This window comes from Monodelphis domestica, chromosome 8 (genome assembly GCF_027887165.1).
Source record: "Monodelphis domestica isolate mMonDom1 chromosome 8, mMonDom1.pri, whole genome shotgun sequence".
NCBI lineage: Eukaryota > Metazoa > Chordata > Mammalia > Didelphimorphia > Didelphidae > Monodelphis > Monodelphis domestica.
In genome coordinates this window covers 17506396-17531330 of record NC_077234.1, presented here as the reverse complement: position 1 = coordinate 17531330, position 24935 = coordinate 17506396, and the positions used below count along the sequence as shown (strand labels likewise).

Genomic DNA, 24935 nt, shown 5'->3' with positions numbered 1-24935 from the left:
GTAATCCTGTGGGGCATATGCTATTATTACCCCCATTTTACAGATAATGAAATTGAGGCTCGTAGAGATGAAATGACCTGCCAAAGGACACACCCCTAATAAGTGTCTGGAGGTGGTTCTCAAACCCAATTTTCCTTACTCTAAGTCCAACTTTATTTTCCATGCTAAGGATGATTAAATGATCACATGATAAGGTTGAGCAGTGGCAATTGCCACCAGGAGAATTGCCCTATTGGGACAATTCTTGGGGATTTGTACCTCTCTCTCATTGATGTCCTCAGGTCCAATAATTTAACTATCAATTCCAGGCAAATGATTCTTGGATCTTCACATGTAGACCTCATTTCTCTTTGAATGAGGTCAATAACCACCTAAATCAAGTCAAGCTAATACACACTGATTAAGTGCTTACCATGTTCTAGACATTGTACTAAGAACTTGGAACAAAAAGAAAGCAAAAATGGAGTCCTGCTCAAAGGACCCCACATACTAATGAGATAATATGGGAACTATATGTCTCAGATAGATAGAGAACAGATAGATGATGATCTTAGAAGAGAAGGCATTAACAACAGAGAAGATGGACCTGAAAAGGTCTCTGAGAGTCATTTGAACTTAAGTTGAGTATTTAAATATAATGAGGCAGAGGTATGCACCTACACCTAATTGTCCCAAAGGCATCTCAAACTCAATCTGTGCACAACAAGTCATTATGGATCCCCTCTCTGGATGGCATTACCTGGAGTCAAGAAATCTCATCGTCCTGAGTTCAAATATAGCCTCAAGTACTTACTAGGTGTGTGACCCTGACCAAGTCACTTAACCTGTTTGCCTCATTTTTCTCACTTGTCAAAAGAGTTGGAGAAGGAAATGGCAAATTACTTCAGTATCTTTGCCAAGAAAAACCCAAATGGAGTCACAAAGAGTCAGACATGCCTAAACTGGACTAGATAATATTCCTGCTCCCTAACTTTTCTATTTATGCCAAGGGCACCACCATCCTTATGGTTCCAGACATTAGTAAACTTCAAATCAACTCCTTACTCTCACTCATTCCATTTATTCAGCCAGTGACCGCCAGTGGTTGCTTCTCTCTCCTTCATCTTTTGTTATCTTTTCTCTTTTCTGAACCTACAAAGTTACTAGCTTATTTCAGACACTAATTACCTCTTTCCTGGATAATATTTCTATAGCTGTCTAATTTGTCTCCCTTTCTAAGGTCTCCCTCCCCTTCATACTCCACACAGCTGCCAAATTAATGTTCTGAAAGTCCAGGTCTAATCATGTCACTCCTTTGCTCAAGAAATTTCAGTGACTTCCTGTGGTGTCTGTAAGACAAATGTCAGATATATCTTTTCTCATTCATTCACTCATTCATCAATCACTTAAGACCCTTTACAAATTGGCTCCAACTTATCTTTCCCAAATGATTTCTCAGTATTCTTCCTTATATGTTCTCCATTCCAGCCAAACTGCCTTCTTATTACTCCTTAAGTAGAACAGTCCATCTAATGCTTCCATGTCTTTGCTGTCCCTCCCCTGTCCTGCTTTTTGGAGTTCAGTAAAGCCCAAGTGCCCCTATACAATAAGCAGAGATTTCCCTGATATTCCATAGCTTTTTGGGTTTTTTGGGGGGGGCAACTATAACTTCTATGTATTTTGTTTTTATTATTTTTATTTTATTATTTTATTTATTTATTTATTATTTCATTTATTTCTTTATTTATTTATATATTATTATATATTTATTATTTTATTATTTATTTAGGCAATCAGACTGCTGCACCTAGAATCAAGAGGATCTGAGTTCAAATACAGTAATAAGACCTAATAATAAGTAATAAGACCTAATAATAAGTAATAAGAACAAGTCACTTGAGTGCCTCATTTTCCTCATCTATAAAATGGAGATAATAGCACCTATTTTTTGCCAGAGCTATTGAAGCTAAATGAGATAATAGTCCTAAAGTACTTCATAAGCCTTAAAGTACTATATAAATGCAGGCTATTGCTATTATTACTATTAGTATTAGTCTATAGTAGCTCTTTCCAGGAGACTGTAATTTGCATGAGGGCAGCTATCACTTCATTTTTGTCTTTGTATCTCAACCTTCTGCATCCAGGCTACATTGGGGGGGGATCCTTTCTCAACCAAAGCTGACACCCATCTCTGCCCCTGAGCAAAAATCTTTTCCTTCTTAGCATCATTTGATTAAGAACTCAGGGCTGGAAAGGGGGTCAACTTCCCTTATAGCTAAGCTCTAGAGCTAGCCTTCTAGGCAAGGAGAAGCCCTTCATTTTCTAGATCAGGTTCAAAGGGGTTGTGTGTGGCCCAAGGACCCACAGGAAGATAGTAAATGGCAGAGCTGAAATTCAAACTAGTTGCTCTGACTCCAAAAATCAATGTTCTTTTCCATTATTTACATTACCTATTCCTCCCTGGCTGGCCCCCATTCCCCTCCCACATCCCAACCCAGGACCAGATCAGAATCCACCAGACTAGCTCTAAGCTCTGATTATAGCAGAATCAAGAATCACCTGCCATGGTGTTTCCAAGGCATTTGGGGTTAACTGCCTTCCTGGCATCTCCAAGGTCTTGGACAGTTCCACAGACACAGTCAATACTAGTTGACTCAGCGTTATGCTGACATCAGTTAGTTTGCCCAGCCATCTTTTCTCCATTATGTCAGAGGCTCAACATAAATCCTCAAAGATGTTAAATATTTTATTTTATTAGTTCTTTCCGTCAAGGAGGAAATGTGAAATGAATGTGTTAAAGGATGTGCAAAGAAAGAAGACACACTTCAGGAGGACAGCTAACTGGCCGGGAGAAGATGGATTGGAATCATGGTTTTCTTCCACTTGTCACCTGTGTGACCTTGGATAAACCATTTCCCCATTTTGGACTTTAGTTCCCTCATTTGTAAAATAAAGGGGTTAGCGTAGGATTCCAAGGTTCTGTCCATTTCTAAATATAGGTGGGAATATTCTGCCTTTGGACTCTTGCAAGAAGAGGAGATCATAAACAGACACAGTTTTACTCTTACTCCTTTGCTTTCTTGCTTCTAAGCCCCCCCAAAACCCAACTTTCTGCCTGGCTATATGAAAATTTGGCAAGAGACAGCACTCTCTGTCTTTGGCCAACTGCCCAAGAGAACTGCATTTTGAGTTACAAAACCACATTTAATGCTACATTTGATAAGCTCTCAGCAGGAAATAAGCAGGTGACCCAGCATATCATCTATTGTGCATTCTCCATCACTTTTTATAAATATCTGACATTTCATTTTTTTCCAGTGCCCACACACCTGTTCTCTCATTTTCTGACATCAGCAAAATGACCTTTTTTTTGTTTGTTTGCGAGTGGAGGGGAATATCTACTGGTCCTTCTCTTTACTATCATGAAAACAAGAGCCTGAAGATCTGAAAGGAATCCCTTCAAAGGCAGGTAGAGTGAAAATCATAGAGTCCCCTGTGGGGGTACTCAATCAGTCCTGGCTGGCTCAGTGTCCTGTGTCCCATTTCCCAGAAGAACTATTGGAGAGGGAGGGCTAGACCCTAGGACTTAGACCTTCCATATTGGGATCTGAGGGAACTCCCTCAACCACTGCTTTTAATACCTGATCACACCCAAATGAATTGTAAACTATTGTGTTTTGCCACTTGCAATTTGGATTGTGGGATAAGTTTTACATGGGTAGACTTCAACTCTTTAAAGACTTTTCCTGAATTTGTGGGAAATTTTTTTATTGAAGTAGGGAGATTGGTTTTTTTTAATTTCAGTTTTAGTTTGTATTTATAAAATAAAATTAAAAAAAAAACAACTGGCAAAATTGCTGTGCCTTCTATTTGTCTCTCATTCTGATCTTGTCAAATTGTTTTAAAATAAACAAAAAGAAAAACATCTAGGTTTACTTTATCAAAAAAATCTAATTTTAGAGAGTTGCCTAGAGAAATAAGAGGTTAAACAATGCCCATATGTATCAGAGCAGGAACTTGATCTCAAGTCTTCTTGACTCCATGGAAGGCTGTTTATTTACTGGCCACTTCTTTTCTCCTCTGGCTTATAGAGGCAACTCAGAAGACAAATTGAAGGAAGCTTATTCAAAACCGTCCAGCTTTGTCCTTTTGCTTAGAACAAAGCCAATGCTCTTTCCATTATCTGCATTACCTATTCCTCCCTGGCTGGCCCCCATTCCCCTCCCACATCCCAACCCAGGACCAGATCAGAATCCATCAGACTAGCTCTAATATAGACAGACAGATGTTTTCTTCCAGGTGCCATTTGAAATGTTAGAGCACCGCGCACCCACAGTCTTCGGTTTCCTCGAAACACATTAGAATTGGAGTTCAACCTCTAGTGAGCATAGATGTCAGCCTTGGACTATTCAACAGAGGCAGAATTGACACATGACATTTCACTGAGGAATGAATTTCTGGTATCCACAGGAAAGAGGCTGTTTTTCTGACCATGATAGGGCTGATCCTTCCAAAGACCTCTTGAACAAAATCTTTTTTTTTCCATTGAGAGAATCCACTGTATTTGTTTCCATGGAAACTGACAATTTAGGAGACTCACATAGTGATTTTCATTTTGTATGTTTTATATTGTTGGTAAATATTTCAAGTGTTTTCCATAGTGAATATACATGTGAGCAGAGCTCAATCTGCATGGACTTCTTTTGGACAAACCTACGCTACAGAGAGCTGTTCTAAAGGTAGTCCGCTGTAGGGCAGCCTAAGAGCTGCTCAGAGTAAGGGGAGTCATTCAATTCTGTTAACTCTCTGAGAAGGACTGTAAGTCACACAAATATTGGGCTACTTCTGACTTGTCCAGAAGCACAAGTAAAATCAATCAGTTAGAAGCTATTTGAGAAGGTTCTAGAGTGGTTGGGATCCTTCATTTGATGTCTGCAAAGAAAAAAAAAGGCAAGGGAACTTCATTCCCCTAGGCTAGAGATGTTTCTTCTGCTTATCTCCCATCCTAATAATATTTGCAATGGCAACTAGGTGACACAGTGGATAAGGGAGTGCCTGGCTGGAGTCAGGAAGATTCATGGGCATGTGTTCAAATCTTGTCTCAGACCCTTGCTGATTGTGTGATCCTGGGCAAGTCATTTAACCCTGTTTGCCTTGGTTTCCTCATCTATAAAATAAACTGGAGAAGGAAATGGCAAACCACTCCAGTATTTTATGCCTACCCACCCTACCCCCAAACCCCAAAGGGTCATAAAGAGTTAGACACAACCAGAAAAACAGCTAAACAATAACATTTTACATTGTATGGCACTGTTTTATGAAACCCCCTAATTTGCCTTTGTCCCTTGGGAACTTGCCTTCAGGGAAGTTATAGACAGGCCCTTATCTTAGATGGAACAATAAACCTTAAAGTATCCAATGACATCAGTTTAGGTAGAATTAAGAGACAAAATCAAATCTCTTCAGTATCCTTTTGTATTAGAAGTTTGTCCCACTGTATCTAGGCCAGTGTTGGCCAACCTATGGATTGTGTGCCAGAGGGAGCTGCTCCCCTTCCCCACTTCATGCTTACTTAAGGACATTTCTCTCATCACTCACCCCTCCGCTCAGCAGCCCAATTGGAGAGTTTTCTCCCTCCCCTGTCTGAAATAAGGGTGAGTGTGACAGTTACATTTTGGGCACTCTGTCTGTAAAATGTTTGCCATCACTGATCTAGGTCTTTCCAAGGTAATACGATCCCACTTCCCTGATCTCCATCATAAGCCAATCAATTGTCCCTCCTATCCTTTATTCCCCAAAAGGTATATGAGACCTCCAAGTTCTCTGGTTCATTGGAAAAAATTGCCTTTTGAGGTGAGTTTTCCTGGAGATGGCATTCCCACAGTCCCAGAGCTTGTCTCTGTGTGGTTTCTTATGCATGATTCTGTGTAGTGGCCAATAGAGCATTGTCTCCCTTGTCCTGATTAGTGGCTTATTCTTTCTAACTACTTTGGTGGGTCTGTGTTTTTCAAGGCTGACTCATTCAATCCTGCCTAATGTTAATTTTCTTCCCTATCCCCAGTGTATTTACTTACCAAGGCCCAAGCAGGAAACTCTGAGTCCTGATTTCCCAAGATTCCTAGAATAAAAAGAGAAAATTACATTAATAACACCAAGGTGGAAAACATATACAGTGTTTTTTTCTGTCTAGAAAACAGGAATTCATAAATATTATTGTCAAGCTTTAATTAAGAATATTCTTTTTCTGAACTACTTCAGAGATAGGAGCTAGAGGGGGAAAATGTGTGGGTTTTCAGGACATCTTTCTCCTCCACAAACTCTCTTGAAGACATGAAAACTCCTTTTCCAAAGGGGAAAAAAATCTCTCTCTGTGATAGATCAGAACATTATTTCCATCTCATGGTGAACCCACACAGAAATTCTCCCTCATGTCAAAGCTCATGTTAAAATGCATTTCAAAAAAAAAAACTCATAGAGGAAGGTAGCTAGTTCCCTTTTTTAAGAATTAATCAAAAAACATCTATTAAATGCCTACAATGTGCCAGGCACTGTGCCAGGTGTTAGTAACACAGAGACAAAAAATGAAAGACTCTGCCTTCAAGGAGGTTACATTCTTCTAGGAGAGGGGAGAGCAGAAAAGTAAACAAAAGAATGAACACTAACAAATGTAACACATTTAATTCTATCAGTAGTCATTCAATGTTGTCTATGGAGTGAAACAATTCAGAATATGGAAAGGTAAGACCTCCCAGATGCCTGTCTTCAGGAAGCTTATGCTTTAATGTATGAGATATACATGTACAACTTAAATTAAGGTTATATATTATATACAATAAATATCATTATTTTGCCTACTCTGCTCCAGGCAATGTGCTAAATGGTGAGATGCATAGACAAAAACAAGCTATAATCTAGCCTCAAGAAGTTTGTTTTATTGGGAGTAGAAGAGATTCCTTCCTCGAATTTCTATTCTCATCCCCTTCTCCCTCTCTGTGCCTTAGTTTCCTCAACTGAAAAAGGAGAGGATTGGATTCTAAAGCCTCTACAGTCCCCCAGGCACTTAGCCTCAGTTTTCTCATCTATAAAATGAGGGAATTACTATTCAAGTCTCACCTATCTCACAGCTGTTGTGAAGCCAAAAATGAGAAAATATGTCTAAAAGTGCCAAGTTTTTCCAATCCAATCACTCATTCACTGACCTGCACTTTTCCATGTTAGCTGAACAGCTGTGAATAAACTACTCTAGAAATGTCTTTACCATGTTCTCTTATTTTAAAAAATGAAAGTGTTCAGTCCCTTTAAAAACAGTTTGGGTAAGAAATAGCTCTTTCAGCATCAGCTTAGCCTCCTGGGAGTCCCCCAGCAGGAAGAATCTCTATTGTATGCTAAAAACCTATTGACCCAGAGAGATTGGATGGAAACCACTGGAGTGAGATACATAGCAAGAGATGAAAAGAAGGGAGACAGGTAAAGCACGGGGAGGTACCATGACAGAATCACTCTACGGTATTTGGAGTCAGGAAACATAGCTTAAAATGCCCTCTTTGTCCTTCCTTGGGCATCATCTCTTCAAATGAGAGGTCAGCAATAAATGGTCCCAGGATCCTCTCACATTCTAAATCTGATATATAGTTGAACCTCCTCCATCTCCAGAGAACAAACCTGAAGCCAGGAGAAGTGAAACGAATGTAAAAAAGTATTGGTAGTGACATCTGAACTCAGGTCCTCTGAGGCCAAATATAGTGCTCTTTCTATGACATAACAGTTTCCCAAAGTAGGAATCATATGGGACTAACCTAGAAAAAGGAATAGCTTTTCTTCACTAGGATTACTCATGTAGACTGGCTACATGGATTCCATGAAGCCAAACCATCTATTTGTTTCTTGTAGGTAGAGAATTAGCTGGGCAAAAAAGGGAATGATGCTTGCCATGCCTGAAGTTGAGGCAGATTCGCCAGTTTCTCTTAAGCATTATGTTAGCAGTTGGGCGGTGGTGACGACAATGACAAGGACAACGACAACGACGACAACTACTACCACCACCAGAATCTCAGGTTAGGTCATTTCTCCAGCTGTGGTGAGACAAGTGTCAAAATATACAGTTCTGCACACATAGTGCTTATGGGCAAAATGAGCCAGAACTCTAGAGAATAAGACTAGATTCAATCATGTTCACAATAAAATAGTAGTAGCTGACATGGATTGAGAGTTTTAAGGTTTAAAATGTGATAGACACAATATATACCTATGTAATATATGTATATAATACACATACACACATATCAAATATATGTGCATTGCTCTAAATCTCTACACTCCCATGAGAATTGTTCAAGATAGTAAGATTATACCTTTATTTTCCAATCTGTCAGTGTCATAGACAGTTGAGGGGTTGATGGGGTAGACAGCAGGGAGGCGAGGAAGAAGAGCTTCCGACAAGGATTTCCATCTCTGAGTTCAAGTGGATTAGGCTCAACCACAGGGGAACCCAAAAGGGAATCCAGACACACCTCGTTTTAGTGTGCTTTGCTTTACTGTGCTTCACAGATACTGTGTTTTTCCCAATTGAAGGTTTATGGACACCCTGTGTAGAGCCAATTGATAGGCGCCATTTTTCCCACAGCATGTGCTCACATCATGTCTCTATGTCGTATTTTGGTAATTCTCTCAACATTTCAAACTTTTTCATTGTTATCATATCTGTGCTAGTGATCTCAGATCAGCAATCTTTGATGTCACCCTTGTCATTATTTTGGGGTGCCAGGAACCATGCCCATATTAGATGGTGAACATAATCGGTAAATGTTGTGTATGTTCTGACTGCTTCACCAACTGGTAGTTCTTCTATCTCTGTCCCTCTTCAATTCCCTGGGGCACAATATTGAAATTAAACCAATGAATAACATACAATGACCCCTCCATGTTCCAGTGAAAGGAAGAGTCAGTTGCTAGCAAATTTCATTGGTGTCTTATTTTAGGAAATTGTCCTAGCCCCACAGCAGCCTTTAGCACCCACCTCCCTGAGCAGTCAGTAGCCACCAATGGAGGTGAGACACTCCACCAGCAAAAAGACTACAATTCACTGAAGGTTCAGATGATGATTAGCATTTTTTAGCAATGAAGTGTTTTTTTCTTTTTTTTCCATTTTTGGAATTTTTTATTTAATTAGTTAATTTAGAATATTTTCCCATGATTACAAGATTCATGTTCTTTCCCTCTCCTCCCCCCATTCCCCTCCCATAGCTGATGTGCAATTCCACTGGGTTCTACATGTGTCATTGATCAAGACCTATTTCCATATTATTAATGTTCACACTAGGATGATCATTTAGAGTCTACATCCCCAATCATATCCCCATTGAACCATGTGATCAAGCAAATGTTTTTCTTCTGTTTTTCTACTCCCACAGTCCTTTCTCTGGATGTGGACAGCATTCTTTCTCATAAGTCTCTCAAAACTGTCCTGGATAGTTGCATTGCTGTTAGTAGAAAAGTCCATTACATTCGATTATACCACAGTGTATCCGTCTCTGTGTATAATGTTCTCCTGGTTCTGCTCCTCTCACTCTGCATCAGTTCCTGGAGGTCGTTCCAGCTCACATGGAATCCCTCCAGTTCATCATTCCTTTCAGCACAATAGTATTCCATCACCAACATATACCACAGTGTTCAGCCATTCCCCAATTGGAGGGCATCCCCTCAATGAAATATTTTAAATTAAGGCATGGACTATTGTATGTCATAATATTACTGCTCGCCTAATATACTATAGTATAGTCTAAATGTAACTTTTATATGCACTAGGAAATCCCCAAATCTTGGTGATTTGCTTTATTGAAATATTCACTTTATTGTTGGTCTGGAATCCAACCTTCAATATCTCCCAGTGTGCCTGTTGGATTTTTCTTGCCTTCTTTGGCTTGTTGATCCCACCAGAGAGTGAAATGAAAGCTTATGTAAGGCTTATATCTAGGGACTTTCCCAAAAGTGATTAACAGGGTCTCTTGTAGAAAAAGTACTCAATGAACAAAGTAGGTATCATTTCCTCTGTCCCAAAAGAAATGCTTAAAACATAAAAGATTCATTAAAATGCATATTAATATATGCTTGTCTAGAGACCAGAGTAATTGTCTTTATCACAAAGTCCCCAGTTCTTTTGAATTTCCTTTCCACTTGAAGGCAGAGAAAAATTGCCCAATTTAGTCTTTTCCTTGGGCACCCTGTACCTGCAGGTGGTGAGTCTCAGATTCATTTATAGCATCCATTCTTGCCATTGACTTTCTGCACACTAGAAGCAATCTCCACCCATCCCACCTCCCAGTTGAAGTCCTATTGTGCCAGTGTGCCTCTTAGAATGACAGACATTTTGATGGGGTGCCAATAGGCTTTGCCTTACGGGTGAATTTCTATCCTTCTTTCTATGGTCAAGGTTCAGAATGAACCACAGCCTCCTAGTTTGGGAATGTGATAGAGGAAGCTGAGCTTTTTCAGAAGGGAAGGGCTGCCTTCCCTTTGCCTTTCCCAGGACTCTGGCTGTGATTATAGAGGACCTTGGCTAAATTTCTGGATGTTTACATACATACACACATACATATATGTATATAGACACATATACACACATATTTAGATATATATCTATAATCTATCTGTATATTGTACATATAAATATATATTAAGATATAGGTATAATCTCTCTATATTGTATATAAATAAAATTGTATATAATTTCAAAGGTGCTTCTGGGTGTAAAATAACCAGTAATGTAGTTAGAACTGTAATCAGTTAGCCTCAGGATCTAATAAAGCTCTGATGTTTACAGATATCCCTGCAGAAATCACAGATGCTCAAAGGAGAAAGCTCAGTCTGGTCTATTAGGATTTAAATTGGCTGCTTCTGGCTGTGTAGATTACCCACATGGCTCAGAAATGTCAACCATGGAGAGCAGCTTTCAGAGTGGAGAGCTGATTCCCTACAAAAGCGAATCCCAAACTAGACCTCCTTCTTCCAAAGAACCTCTTGGTAGCAAGAGAGCCAGCCCACGGCGGAAAGGGAAGCACTGAAAAAAGCAGGTTTTAAAATGGATTCCAAGAAACTTAGGAAGGTTCATATGAACTGATACAGAAATAAGCCAAGCTGGATGAACGATATATATGTAGAATAATATTATCATGTAACACATTACACATTATAATCTGTAAATATTGCAAAGGAATAATATTGGTGTCACATTCATCGTTGTCAAATCCCACATGTCTAACAGAGCCATCAAACCAAGCTGACTGGCAAATGATTAATGAGTTTAGAGGAGAATGAAATGGGCTTCTCTTCTGCAAAATGCAAACAGCCAGAATTCGACTCAGAATGTTCTGGCAGGATGAGATCTAGGGAGAAGAGAGCCGTCTTGTGAAAAGAGATCCTGCCTTTGGTTGCTCACGCATGACCTTGGAGAAGTCCCAATGTTCCTTCAACGGGAAAATGAGAGGTTGGGGAAGAGGGATAAAAAGTCAGACTAGAAGGGGTTGGGCGTCATTCCTAGAGCACTGATCCTTGATCACTTGGAACTGAGTTATTCGCATCTATCTGCAATAAAGCAATAGAAACCATCACTGAAAAAACATCAGCACTCTGATAGAGTGAGGACTCCAGTAAACCGTTGAAGCCTGCACCACAATGCAGTGGAGGATGCTGGCCTCAGTTCAGGTTCTGAGTCCATCCCTTACTGTCTGTGTGACCTTTCTGGTTTTCAGGTTCAAACAACAGTCAAATGAGGGACTAGACTAAATGACCTTAAATGTATGTTGGCCAAGACGGCCAAGATGTTGATACCAGACTCAACTGTGCTACATTGTCATGTGGGGTTCTACTGGGTACATTGAGAAGTGCCAAGTGACAGAGTTATTGGGAAGTGATACTAAAAAGTAAGGTATTTAATAATTTAAAATAAATCTAATGAAAAAAATGTAAAGAGAAAATTTAAAACATGTTTAATATACTATTGAAAAAAAACTCTTCCCTTCTGTCTTAGAATCAATACTAGGTATTAGTTCCAAAGCAGAAGAGAAGGGTTAAGCAATTGGGGTTAAGTGACTTGCCCAGGGACACATAGCCAAAAAGTATGTGAGGCTAGATTTGAACTTGGAAAGATGAGTCTCCCTTACTCCAGCTTTGGTGCTCTATGCACTGTGCCATCTAGCTTGCCCTCTAATTTCAAGCTAATCAGCACAGTACAGTTTAACTTGGCTTTTAATCTTTATAGATGAAATACTTGGTTGCCTTATCGTACTATTGTGGTATCTTTCTGGTCTATCAAAAATCAGTTTCGTGTAAGCTTCCTGAGGGCAGGGACTAGTCTTTTCTTAATATTGGTAGGCTGAATGCTTAGTAATGTATTAGGTACATAATATATGCTTAATGAATGCTTGTTGTGTTCAGTGTGAATGGATGGATTTGATCATAGGATCAGAGCTCTAGAAATGACCTCGGACCCCATCCAATCCAACTCTCCTCCCTCCCTCCCCACGCCTCATTTTCCCAGTGAAGGAACATTTGGACTTCTCCAAGGTCTCACGTGGTAAGCCAGAGATAAGATTGACTACATTTTCCCTGACTCCCAATGCAGCTCTTTTCATAATACCAGACTCTTCTCCCTTGATTCCATCTTGCCAGAACATTCTGAGTCGAATTTGGGGTGTTTGCATTTTGCAAACGAGAAGCCCATTTCATTCTCCTTTAAACTCATTAATCATTTGCCAGCTAGCTAGGTTTGATGGCTCTGTTAGACATGTGGGTTTTGACAACCATGAAGGTGACGACAAATGGTGATAAAGTTTTCTTACCGGGGTGCCATTCATCATTGTTAGTATAGTGTGTAATGAGTCATTTGGAAGCCACCAGGCACATAAATGATTTACAGAATCACATAAATAATATAAATCTACAAATAGCTCATTTTCATTTCTTCATTAAAATGTATTCATTTTTATGGAACAGAGTGAGCGAGTCAGAAAAAATAGAGCAGGTTCTAAGTTCATCTATTGCTTTCCCGATGGGGGCTCTAAATGGTCAGTTCACAGTCTAATTCTATTTTTATTCAATCTCTTTTGGTGTACAGTTAATGTGTAATCATAAAGCAGTTGATTAATTATTCCTTTTTCCAACACGTATTTATTAAGTACCTACTGTATATAGGGCACTTTACGAGATACTAGATATAAGGATGAAAAACAACATGGTCCTTGCCTAGAAGAAACTTACAGTGAAGTAGAGGGGACCAAACACACATACAACCGACCATGGCACAAGTTAGAATATGAGCAGTGCTTAGAAGTCAAATCTAGCGGCATGAGCAAATTGAGGAGGGAGGGAGGACTGACTCATTTATAGCTGGGTTAGAAGGGACGAAGTGGTGTCTGTGTTGTGCCTTGAAGACAAGGAGGGATTTCAATGGGCTAAAATGGAAGTGAATCTATTTCACCACAAGGGTACAGCATGTATGCTTGGATGAGACTGTGACTTTGGGGTTCCTTAAGATCCTTTCTGGGCATCCACAAGGTTAAAATTGTTTTATATTAATGTTTAATTTGCAATTATAGATAGATATGACCATGAGGGTACTGGTAAATATTTAACAACAAGCTCTACAGGAAAAAAAGTAGGGCATATTTTTATGATTAATGTGCATATTAGCATTTTCTCCACCATGTTCTAAAGTCTAGACAATCATTAAGCAATATATCAAGTCCAACTTTGTAGCTGATGAATTCTGAGGCATGAATGCTTATGTCAAAAATTTAACAATCAGCTCAGCTGTTTGAGCTTACTCCTAGATATAACCCATATTAAAAAAAAGCTCTTTGGGATCTCAAAAAAAATTTTTTTAAACCCTTACCTTCCATCTTGGAGTCAATAGTGTATATTGGCTCCAAGGCAGAAGAGTGGTAAGGGCTAGGCAATGGGGGTCAAGTGACTTGTCCAGGGTCACACAACTGGGAAGTGTCTGAGGTCAGATTTGAACCTAGGACCTCCCGTTTCTAGGCCTGGCTCTCAATCCACTGAGCTACCCAGCTACCCCCTCGCCAAAAATTTTTAATAGTATAAAGTGGTCCTAATATTGAAATATTTGAGAATTCCTGGATAGAGGATAGAAAAAAGAATCTGAAAGACCTAAATTCAAATCCTAATGAATATTGACTGTGACCCTAAATAAGACCTTTAACTTTTCAATGCCTCAGATGACTCTGAGACTGTACCTCTCTGAAAATTTGTCAGTCTCTGTTGGCAAAAGAAGGTCCTTCCTCACCACTTGCTCCCTCTACCAGTTAGATCACAGATCTGGACGAAAAAAAAATTGCAAATATTTCTTGGAAGAATGACAGCAAACTCATTGAGCCGTCACTTTTATCTTACATATGAATGACTTTCAGAGCATTTTCAGAGAATGAGTTTGGAGAAGGGACAGCAAGAAAGATGTGGTGATCATTTTGACTTTATATCTTCAGAACCCAGGACAGTGCCTGATACTGGTGTTCAATAAATGCTTCTTAAACTGACTGGATGATCTGCAATTTATAATCTTAGAGAATTTTCTAGAGCACTGAGAAATTGAGAGATTTGTCCAGGGTCACAGTTGATATGTCAGAGGTGGTACTTAAATCAGGTCTCCCTAACTTCAAATCAATTTCTCAAAAGTCTTTGAGGAAGTTACCACATTAAGAGAACTTTTTTTTTGAGGAATAACTTTCCTAGAAGCTAGGAAGATTTCTATGACCTGATGATGTATGCAGTAAGTAGAAACAGAACAATTTCCTGACAACTGGTAATAAGGATGAGTTGAGTTCAAATCCTGCCTCATCTCTTATTGTATGACCATGGACAGGCCATGTAACTTTTATGTGACTCAGTTTCCTCATCTGTAAAATGAGGAGGTTGAACTTGGTTATTTTTTTTTAAAACTCTTACCTTCCATCTTAGAATCAATACTGGGTAGAAGAGTGGTAAGGGCTAAGCCATGGGGTTAAGTGACTTGCCCAGGGTCACACAGCTAGGAAGTGTCTGAGGCCATATTTGAACCCAGGACCTCCTGTTTCTGGGCCTGACTCTCAATCTACTGAGCTACCCAGCTGCCCCCAAACTTGGTTGTTTTTAAGATTCCGTCTAGCTTGAAATCCATAATCTAATGATCCAATGGAGAGAGGAAAAGAATGAAGAAGAAGGGTGGTGGTGTCAAAAATAAATTTTGTTTTCTTCTTGGTTTTGCCAGTGGAGGGGCAAAGAAAGGCATGGTTGATGGTACTGCTTCCCTGAACATGGCTCTTCTGTATATCTTCCATGCCATGCCCCGAGAATGAAGGTTCTGAAGGTTTTCTGCTTTTCACTCCCTATGAAGAGGCTTCCCATTAGAAGCTTGACTGCCCAGGAAGAGCAAATCAAGTTCCTCTGCCTCTGAGAATAGCTTTGCAGTAAGAATCATTATTAGTCTTCCTAGTAATGAGCCATGAAGTTTTCAAAGACCAAACAAAAACCCCTCAAGGGCTGGAGGTGGGAATTTCATGCTCCATATTTTTCTAATTTTGTTGGCTGTGGATGAAGTTCCCTCTTGCTTCTCAGAGTGCCAAGTCAGCGGGAAGCTGACGGTGACCCAGTGATGAGCTGCTCGCAGGACCAACTGTCATCCTATAGTGCAGCTGCTTTCCTTCCCATTCTTCTACCCTATAGGAAAAGACCTAGTTGCATCCTGACTTCAAGCACGTGTGGTCCAGGGGAAAAATTCGAAACCTGACTGTGCGTCGCAGCCATGATCTCTGTTAGCTATGCTACCTACCTTGGGGAAGGTGCTTCTCCCCTCTGAGACTGTCTCTGTTTTCCTCATCTAAGCACTCTGATGCACCTCTAAGCTTCTCAGTGTGGGTCACCTGCAGTGGGGCAGATTGCAGCCCATCCACGCTCATCCATCCTTTTTCCACTTGTCTGTTTCCTTATACAAATCTGAGCCAATTCTAATAAGCTGGCATTGATTGCAATAGTAAGCAGTCTTGTTTTTGTTTTGTTTTGTTTTTATGTGACAGGCACTAGGTAGAAAATGAGACCATACAGACAAAATCTAAACAACATCTACCCTCAAGGAACTGACATTTCATCAGAGCAAGATTCCTTACCTGAATTTGTGGGTTTTTTCAATATTTTGAATATTTCAATAGAATCGATTTTCTTTGCAATCCTGTGTATTTTACCTTAAACAATGAGAATGCCTTCTTTTCTGAGGAGGAGTCCATAATCTTCAGCAGGCTGCCAAAGGGGCAGAACACAAACTAGGGAAGAGCTCCAGTGAAGAGGGCCACTCCATTGAAATTGGTCAGGAATTTTGAACTTCCGGTTAAGATGGCGGCTTAGAGAAAGCTAAAGCTCAGATCTCCTGAAAACCCTTCCCTACCGATCTCAAACGATAAGCTCCTAAGGCGCCGAAATTCAAAACGATCAACAGCACAGACCCTGGGAACCCTCCTCCTGGACCTGGACCCGGATCAAAAGGTACCGCTCCCCTTAAAAGCCAGAACCCGAGATCCCTCGGACCTCAGGGGTAGGAGCACAGAGTCCAAGGCTCCCGAAAGCCGCAGCCCGGCCGGGCTCAGAGAGCAGAACCCTCAGGGCCTTCTACAGTCCCGGTGAAAGTTACTGCCTGGGGCTTCCGCTGCAGAGAGCTGGTCGAAACAACAGCAACCCTCAGGGCGGGCAAGACAGCCTCACGGGCTGGATCCTGCTATCCAAGTCTCAGTGAAAGTCCTCGCCCTCGGAGCTTGGGCTAGCTGCAGCCCATCCCCCCGCAGGCCGACGAAACAGCCTCACGGCCAGCGATTCTGAAGGCAACTTCCGGAAAGCGAGCCGGGGGGAGAGTGTGGCCTCGTGGTCCGACCCTTCCATTCCAGTTCCAGTGAGGCATATTCAGTTTAACCCAGGGAAAGCTCATAGAACCATCTGCCCAGGACTAAAGCCTCTGAACACCAGAGACAAGAAAAACTAATCCTCCACATTCAGAAATGGCAAACTCCACAGAACCACAGAAGCCCCAAAATACCAAGAAAAATAAGAAGAAAGGGGCGACTTTGGACACATTCTATGGAGCCAAAATACAAAATACAGAGCAGACAGAAGATAATATAAAAGAAAATGCTCCAAAACCTTCCAAAGGAAATGGAAACTCTCCACAAACCTATGAAGAATTTGAATCAGAAATGACCAAAAAGATGGAAGCCTTCTGGGAGGAAAAGTTGGAAATAATGCAAAAGAAATTCACGCATCTACAAAACCAGTTTGACCAAACTGTAAAAAAAAAAAATGAAATTGGTCAGATCTCACTGCCTGTGCCTCTGAGTTCAGTATACTCTAGCTTTGTCTAGTTGATCTCATCCCCCAGGTATGGCTCAGGTCAGTCATTGATTCCTCCTGCCCAGGAACATCACTAGTTTATAATATTGTCCTTATGATATTGACTATCCCCCGTCATGTGATTTCACCTAGTCAGTATTTGGGACTATGTCAGGCAGAGTAAATCTGTGCCCATGTAAGAGCTTTTACTTTTTCCAGCCATTATATCTGCATCTTTGTAGAATAAAGGCTGGTAGATGCTTGCCTAGCATTATGCTTTTATAGTACAAAGGCAGAGATGCTTAGTACAGACATATCAAGGATACCAAAGATCCTCAAACTTGCAAAATGATCAAAATACACCTATCAGAAGTGCATGTTTTTAATATGTAAAGATTAAAACCCATTTAATATTCATTTGCAAATAGAATCAGAGCTTTGCCTCCCCTGGGCTCACATGAAACAACCATTAAATCAAATAATTCCAAAAAATTGGCTTCTGGCATTTTAAGCTAATCACCATTGAGGTGCGACATGACCATGATGAAACCCTATGAACTAACTCTGTACCTTTACAGATTAACCCATCTGAGAAAATTAAAGCAGTTAATTTCAGTGGCATTTTATTAAATGTGGTTGGCATAATGAATCCCTAAAAAAATTCAGATGGCGGCATTCCACTGGGCAACGTTCAATAGGGAAACCAGGGATTGCTTGAGATGGTGGCCCATTTGGGCAGGACTTTGGATAAATCAAAATTTCTAGCCTTAATCCCTCCATTCTCCATTAGTTGCCTCTTTTGTGGCCTCACTCTGGCATATAAGTGAACCCAACATTCTCAAAGGATATGTTAATTGAGCTTAAGCTTTGGCAGGTCTTATTTAACTGGAAAGGCTTTGAAGGGATGCCTAGTAAAGGAACAATTTAGCTAAGTTTGGAGAGAATCATCAGGAAATGGCCAAGCACCAGGTGATGGCTACTCATTAAACTCATAAAGCCCACCTAAAGTGGCTGTCTGCAAACTCTTAAAGTTATAAGACCTGAATTCAAATCTGACTTTAGACACTTACTAGCTGTGTGCCCCAAGGAAAGTGCCTGAACCCTTATTCATCTCAGTTCTTTGCCTGTAAAATGGGAACACACCAGAGAAAAAAATGGTAAACCACCCTCCTATATTTACCAAGAAAATCCTGGAGTCATGCAGAGTTTAATATAACTGAATGGAATAACAACAATACTGGGAGAAGAGGTGATTTTCCCAATGGCACTGACATTGGTGTTGTGGTTTGCCTTAAGTTACCTATGCCTCCTTAAGGAATGATGGATAACTCAGTAAGTAAAAATTTGAGAGTTTGCATAGCTGAAGAAGGGGGTGGGTGGAAGAGATGAGGACTGGATCATAATGGGCGATGGATAGGTGTACTTTTTTGGACATGAGCGCTATGATTGGCTCTTTTGGGAAGAAGGGGATATGACTAATCTCTGCACACTCTGATTGGCTGACCACATACCCCTAGGGATCATACCTCCACCTTCACTTGGTAGACCATTGGACAGAGGCATTGAAGGCTTGTTTTCTGTATCCACAGTAGCATCCAATCAGTCACTCAGTCAGTGAGCAAGCATTTATGAGGTACCCATACTTTCCAGACACTGCAATAAGGGTTAAAGATACAAAGAAAGGCAAAAACACAGTCTTTACCCTTAATAAGCTCAGAATCTTATTGGGGAGACCATATGCAAACAACTACTAAGATAGAAGATACTTATAGGCTAAATGGGAGGTAGACTCAGAGGGGAGGTACGAGTAAAATTATTGTTTAGTCCTTTTCAGTCATATCCAAATCTTCATGGATCCTTTTGGGGTTTTCTTTCTTTTTTTAAACCCTTACCTTCCATCTTGGAGTCTATACTGTATATTGGCTCCAAGGCAGAAGAATGGTAAGGGCTAGGCAATGGGGGTCAAGTGACTTGTCCAGGGTCACACAGCTGGGAAGTGTCTGAGGCCAGATTTGAACCTAGGATCTCCCATCTCTAGGCCTGGCTCTCAATCCACTGAGCCACCCAGCTGCCCCCCTTTGGGTTTTTCTTGGCAAAGATACAGAAATGGTTTGCCATTTCCTCTTGCAGTTCATTTTACAGATGAGGAAACTGAGGTAAACAGGATTAAGTGACTTGCTTAGGGTCACGTAGCTAAAAAGTGTCTAAGACCAATATGAACTCAGGAAGATGAGCCGTCCTGACTTTAAGCCTGGAGTTCTATCCACTGTGCCATCTAGTTGAGTACTAGTATGCTACTAGTAGTATATCTGCCCACAAAATCAGGCACCCTTGAAGCACTCTCTCCATCATCAAAAAGGCCAACCCAATTAAAAAGGCCTCATGTTTGCCAAACATCTGGAAGATTTGCTGAATTCTTAAATGGTTGATTTGGCATCTGTAGATGGAGTCTCTGAACCATTAATAGGCTGGCATTTTGAGCTTTCATAATGGAAAATTCTATGGAGCCATATGTTGTCTCTGATTTGTTCCTGCCTCAGGAAAGGTACGGGTGAAGCTGACCAAACTGGTATCTTTGTAACTGCAGACCATGGCTGAACTGAGTTGCATAAAGACCAAGTCAATCTGGAATGTCCTGTCGACCAAAGTGTTTAGAGTCCTCAGTAGACATGACCAGGGTGGTAAGAAAGAGGAGAATTAGGGCAGGTGTGACTCGCTGAGCTCATTTGTAGGTGACAGGAGGTGAATAGCTGTACCTGGGACTGTCAGATATACAGCCCTCCTTCTCCAGCCCTGGGCTTTGCCGCCTACCCCTCTCTTGCTGGTGCTTTCTGCAGCATTTCCTCTGATGGATTCGATGACTGGGGAGAGAGTTGGCGACCTGTCATTCATCTTCATTCCTCATTCTGTCAGACCTAAGCCAGAAACAGCATGAGGAGAAAACAAGGCAGGAAGAAACTCCAGCCCACATCTAAGATTCACTGGAACTTAGAACCTCATATTCTTTGTCAGTTCTGGGGGACTTGGTGACAGAGAGCTGGGGTGAGAGACACTTTGGGGAGGATCACTGGAGCGTAGCCTGAATTCAAGTGAGGTCACCTAACGTGAAATGGGAAGAGGTTATAGAAGGTCCTGGAGACAGTAACCAGAAAGATTAAAACAGATTAAAGCAAGAAGTCATAAGGATGGTCAAAGAAATGGGGGTGATTTAGAGAGAAGAAGAAAGAAAACAGAGAAGGAGATGACATTTCAGTCCCATTTATTAAGATCATAATATAAAGTATGGATGACAGTTGTTCTCCATCTTCATTTAAGTCAGTCCATGTCATAGGACTCTAGCTATATATTCAGAGCTCAAGAGATGTCAGAAGATATCTGATCGGGGGCAGCTGGGTAGCTCAGTGGATTGAGAGCCAGGTCCTGGGTTCAAATGTGGCCTCAGACACTTCCCAGCTATGTGACCCTGGGCAAGTCACTTGACCCTCATTGCCTAGACCTTACCACTTCACTTGACCCCCATTGCCTAGCCCTTACCACTCTTCTGCCTTGGAGCCACTACATAGTATTGACTCCAAGATGGAAGGTAAGGGTTTAAGGAAAAAAGATATCTGATCATTTTAAAGATGAGGAAATTTTGCCTAAAGAGGGTTAGTTGAATTGCCCAGGTCACATAGATAGTAAGTGTTGGTTGGGTGAGGGTGGATTTGAACTCATGTCTTCTAATTCCTTTTTCTGCTATATCACATTGGGGAAATAGTCCTAAAGTTACTACAGAAGATATATGCAATAGATAATAAGTATATATTATATATAAAGATATAATGTGTGCCTATATATAACTCTTTTTTTTAAGATTCCATAGTTTTCTTTATACACTTCAAGTCTTATAAATCTATCTTATACAATTGGTGAAATTATATATATGTATATGTAGCATACACATGTGTGTATATATATACATGTAAGGGTATATATGTATATATTCCTTCTTGAGTCTTACCTATGAGATAGGTCCTACAGGTATTATTTCCCTTTTCCCAAGAGATAATAAGGAGGCTCCAGTAATTTAGGTGACTTGTCCATGGTTGAAGAACATCTAAATGTCTTGGAAAATCCAAATCGCATGTAGCCACACTTTTCCCAGTATATTATCATCTCCCCAAAAGTAAAAAAAGAAATCAACCCATTTGAAGGTTAAACCCAGGTCTTGATGCTATTTGTATCAGACTAACCAACTAAACTGATCAAATTGAGGTACAGTCAGTAAAGTAGTTGAATTCCATCTCTGAGTTCCCAGACCCCTTTTCTGTGTCCTCTTTTCCCTATTCATGAAACTCTTGTCCACCTCAGGGAGAGAAGCACACAGCAGCATCCTCACGCTCTCCCTTTCTCTGTCCTTACAACCTATTCTCTGATAAACTCATTTATTCTCGAGTCTGAATGGCTAACAAAGTTGAATGATATTCCTCCCAAGAACAATAGGATTTCTTTGGAGTTACACGACCTTAGCTAAAGGAATAAAACTCTGACAGTAGACTCCCTCTGCACAACTTTGTCAAACACAGTGATTCTTACCATAGATGTTAGCACCACACTTTATGCAGGTGCTCAATAGATCCTAAGTATCAGTGACTTATTTATTTATTTTTTTAAACCCTTACCTTCCGTCTTGGAGTCAATACTGTGTATTGGCTCCAAGGCAGAAGAGTGGTAAGGGCTAGGCAATGGGGGTAAAGTGACTTGCCCAGGGTCACACAGCTAGGAAGTGGCTGAGGCCAGATTTGAACCTAGGACCTCCTGTCTCTAGGACTGGCTCTTAATCCACTGAGCTACCCAGCTGCCCCCGTATCAGTGACTTATTGACCAAAGGAATGCTATATGATGCCCAAATCAGTTTTGATCACAGGTTTAGTAGCCTATGGAGTTGTTTATGGGATGTGATTGAAGAAACAAGGGATCCACCAGCACCAAAAACCACACTTCTCCACTGAAATCCTTAGTTTTACTTTGGGAAATCTGGGTTAACAAACTCTTCCTTTTGATCTACAATATCCTTCGAGATCAACCATTTGTGTTTTTGTTGGAATTTGTTTATTTTGAATTGACTTTCTCCTCCTGGCGAAGATCCACCACCCTGAGAGAATCAGTGTTTTGATGGGATGGCCAAAGGGAAAGGTGTAGGAAGGGGGAATTTGGGGAAATGGAAAACTATGGGGAAAGGGCAGGCTCTGTGATGGGACTCCAGTTTGCTGGAATTGGGCATGCTGACTTCTGAGAGTAATGAAAAAAATGAAATATTTTCCTGGCTTTCTGCTGCCTAGCTGGAATAGAGCAGCTTCGTCTGTTGCTTTTTCCTCTGGGGACTGTGAAAATCAGATGCTAGTCTTTTTCCTTTTTTTTTTTCTTGCCTAGGAAACTACAGTGGGAATCGAATTTATCCTTATCTAGCAATTCAAATTCAACATTGACCATGAAGCACCACCCTCTCCCAGGACTACAAACCCCCTGAAATTACTTGGAGTTTATTACACATACATTCACACTCTATATCATATGTATGACATCATACATATGACACATATATATGTCACATGGGTGTGTGGTATTTCCATAGAATGTAAGCTCTTTGAGAACATAGGGTTGATTTCATTTTTGTCTCTATCTCCTGAGGACCTTGAATAGTGCCTAGTATGCTTTAGAATGTACTAAATAAATGATTGTGGGATAAATTGAATGAATGAGTGACCCCTCTCCTTTTACAGGAATTGAGAATTAGAGAAAGATGATGTAGCCAAGGTCATATAGGCAGTTAAAAAAAAGACCCAATTTAAATCCAGATCTCCAAAATCCTCATCCAACACTCATTTTGTTGCAAATCCCACCACCAGAATTTCCATAAATGTCTCTCACAAAATTTGACCCACATATTCTGGAACATCCCCCAAATTCCCTGAAGCAAACACTGATTTGGTGTCTGCTCCTGTCCTTCCCTCTCTGAGGACCTAGACCAACTGCACAGAAACAGTGAGTCAGTCAACAAGCTAGTATTCTGCTGATGCTGCCCCACTGGTGTCCTTTGATAGTTTGTAGGCTCCCTGGTATAGACATTGATATTTTAGATCTGAAATATAATTAAAGATGATGCCCCTAAGGCCCTAGATTCAAACTATATAAACTGGGTAGTGTGGGTCTGTGATAAAGAACACTAAAATGAGAGCCAAGACACCGAGACTTCTATCCCAGCTTCACCACTGGCTAGTTATGTGGCCTCAAAGTCATTACCTCTCCTTGATCCTTCTCAGTACCATCAGAGAAAGAAGAGAATTGGATTCGATGTTCCTCATGCTCCCTTCTGCTATTCTTGCATTCTGTGACAAGTGTTGACCTATGATGTATTTGAATTCATGATACAAGCTGTAGGGGTCTACGTGTGTTTGGATTTATGGCATTGAAGTATGAATGAAAGAATAAGGAACTTGGAACTAGAAGACCTAGGTCCAAGTCCTGAGTCCTCTGCTTACTCCCTGTATAAATGTGAGCAAATCATTTACTCTTCTGGAGCTGGTTTCCTCATCTGTAACGTGTGACCCTCATAGAGTTGTTTCAAGGATCCAAGAAAATAATGTATGTGAAAGTACTTTGTAAACGATAGAATTCTATATAAATGTAAAAAGTTGTTAATAATAAATTCGTTCCTTGCCCAAAAAATGCTTCTGTAAAGTATACTGTGCTAAAAAGAGGGAAAATTAAAAAAAAATTTAATGTAGTAACACAACCCCTGCCCTCAAGGAGCTCACATTCTAAGGAGAGAGATTACATGCAAATGATTGTATGCTATTTTCATCCATTCATCAAAATGGTAAATTGTTGCTGTTTAGTTGACCAGTTGTGTCCTACTCTTCATGGCCCCATTGGGACTTTTCTCGACAAAAATATTGGAGTGGTTTAACATATTCTTCTCCAGCTCCTTTTTACAGATGAGGCAAATAGGGTTAAGTTATTTGCCCTGGGTCATATAGCCAGTATGTATCTGAGGCTGGATTTGAACTCAGATCCTCCTGAACATACTCTGGACTGTGCTACTTAGCTGCCCTCAAACTGGTAAAGATGACCAAAAAAAGGAAAATGATGTTGACCTGGCTGTTGAAAAACAGTTCCATTGATGTCCTATAGGTGAACCTCCAGAAAATTATCTGGAATTATATGCAAATAGCATGTGACTCTTGACAAAGCTCTACCACTGCTAGACCTGCACTCAGATGAGCCCCAAGAAAGAAGGAAAGAAAGACCTTCTATGTACAAACATATTGAGAGCAGCTCTTTTTGGTGGTGGTAAACACCCCCACACACAACTGGAAACTGAGAGGGTGTGCAATAATTGAATAATGGTTGAATAAGATATGGCACAGGAATGTGATAGAAGGCTACTATGATGTATGAAATAACAAAGTAGAAGATTTCTAAGAGACATGGAATGACGCGTATGAACTTAAAAAACTGCTTTGCAACTGACTGAGGGGAGAGAAACTTCAGGAAGAGAGACATAGGAGAGGGATATTGCGTTAGTCCATCAGGGGAGGGACGCGGATCCTAAC

General features: G+C 40.5%; 1 protein-coding gene across 3 annotated transcripts in view; it reads right to left on the bottom strand.

Annotated features, from left to right (window-relative positions):
- KCNAB1 (potassium voltage-gated channel subfamily A regulatory beta subunit 1) overlaps positions 1 to 24935 on the bottom strand; it is a 440657-nt gene that overhangs the window by 139898 nt on the left and 275824 nt on the right. For all 3 annotated transcript variants that reach the window (XM_001363605.4, XM_001363525.4, XM_001363683.4), the window contains exon 2: positions 6054 to 6097. In XM_001363605.4, the coding sequence (XP_001363642.1) occupies positions 6054 to 6097 (44 nt within the window). The remainder of the gene's footprint in view (positions 1 to 6053; positions 6098 to 24935) is intronic.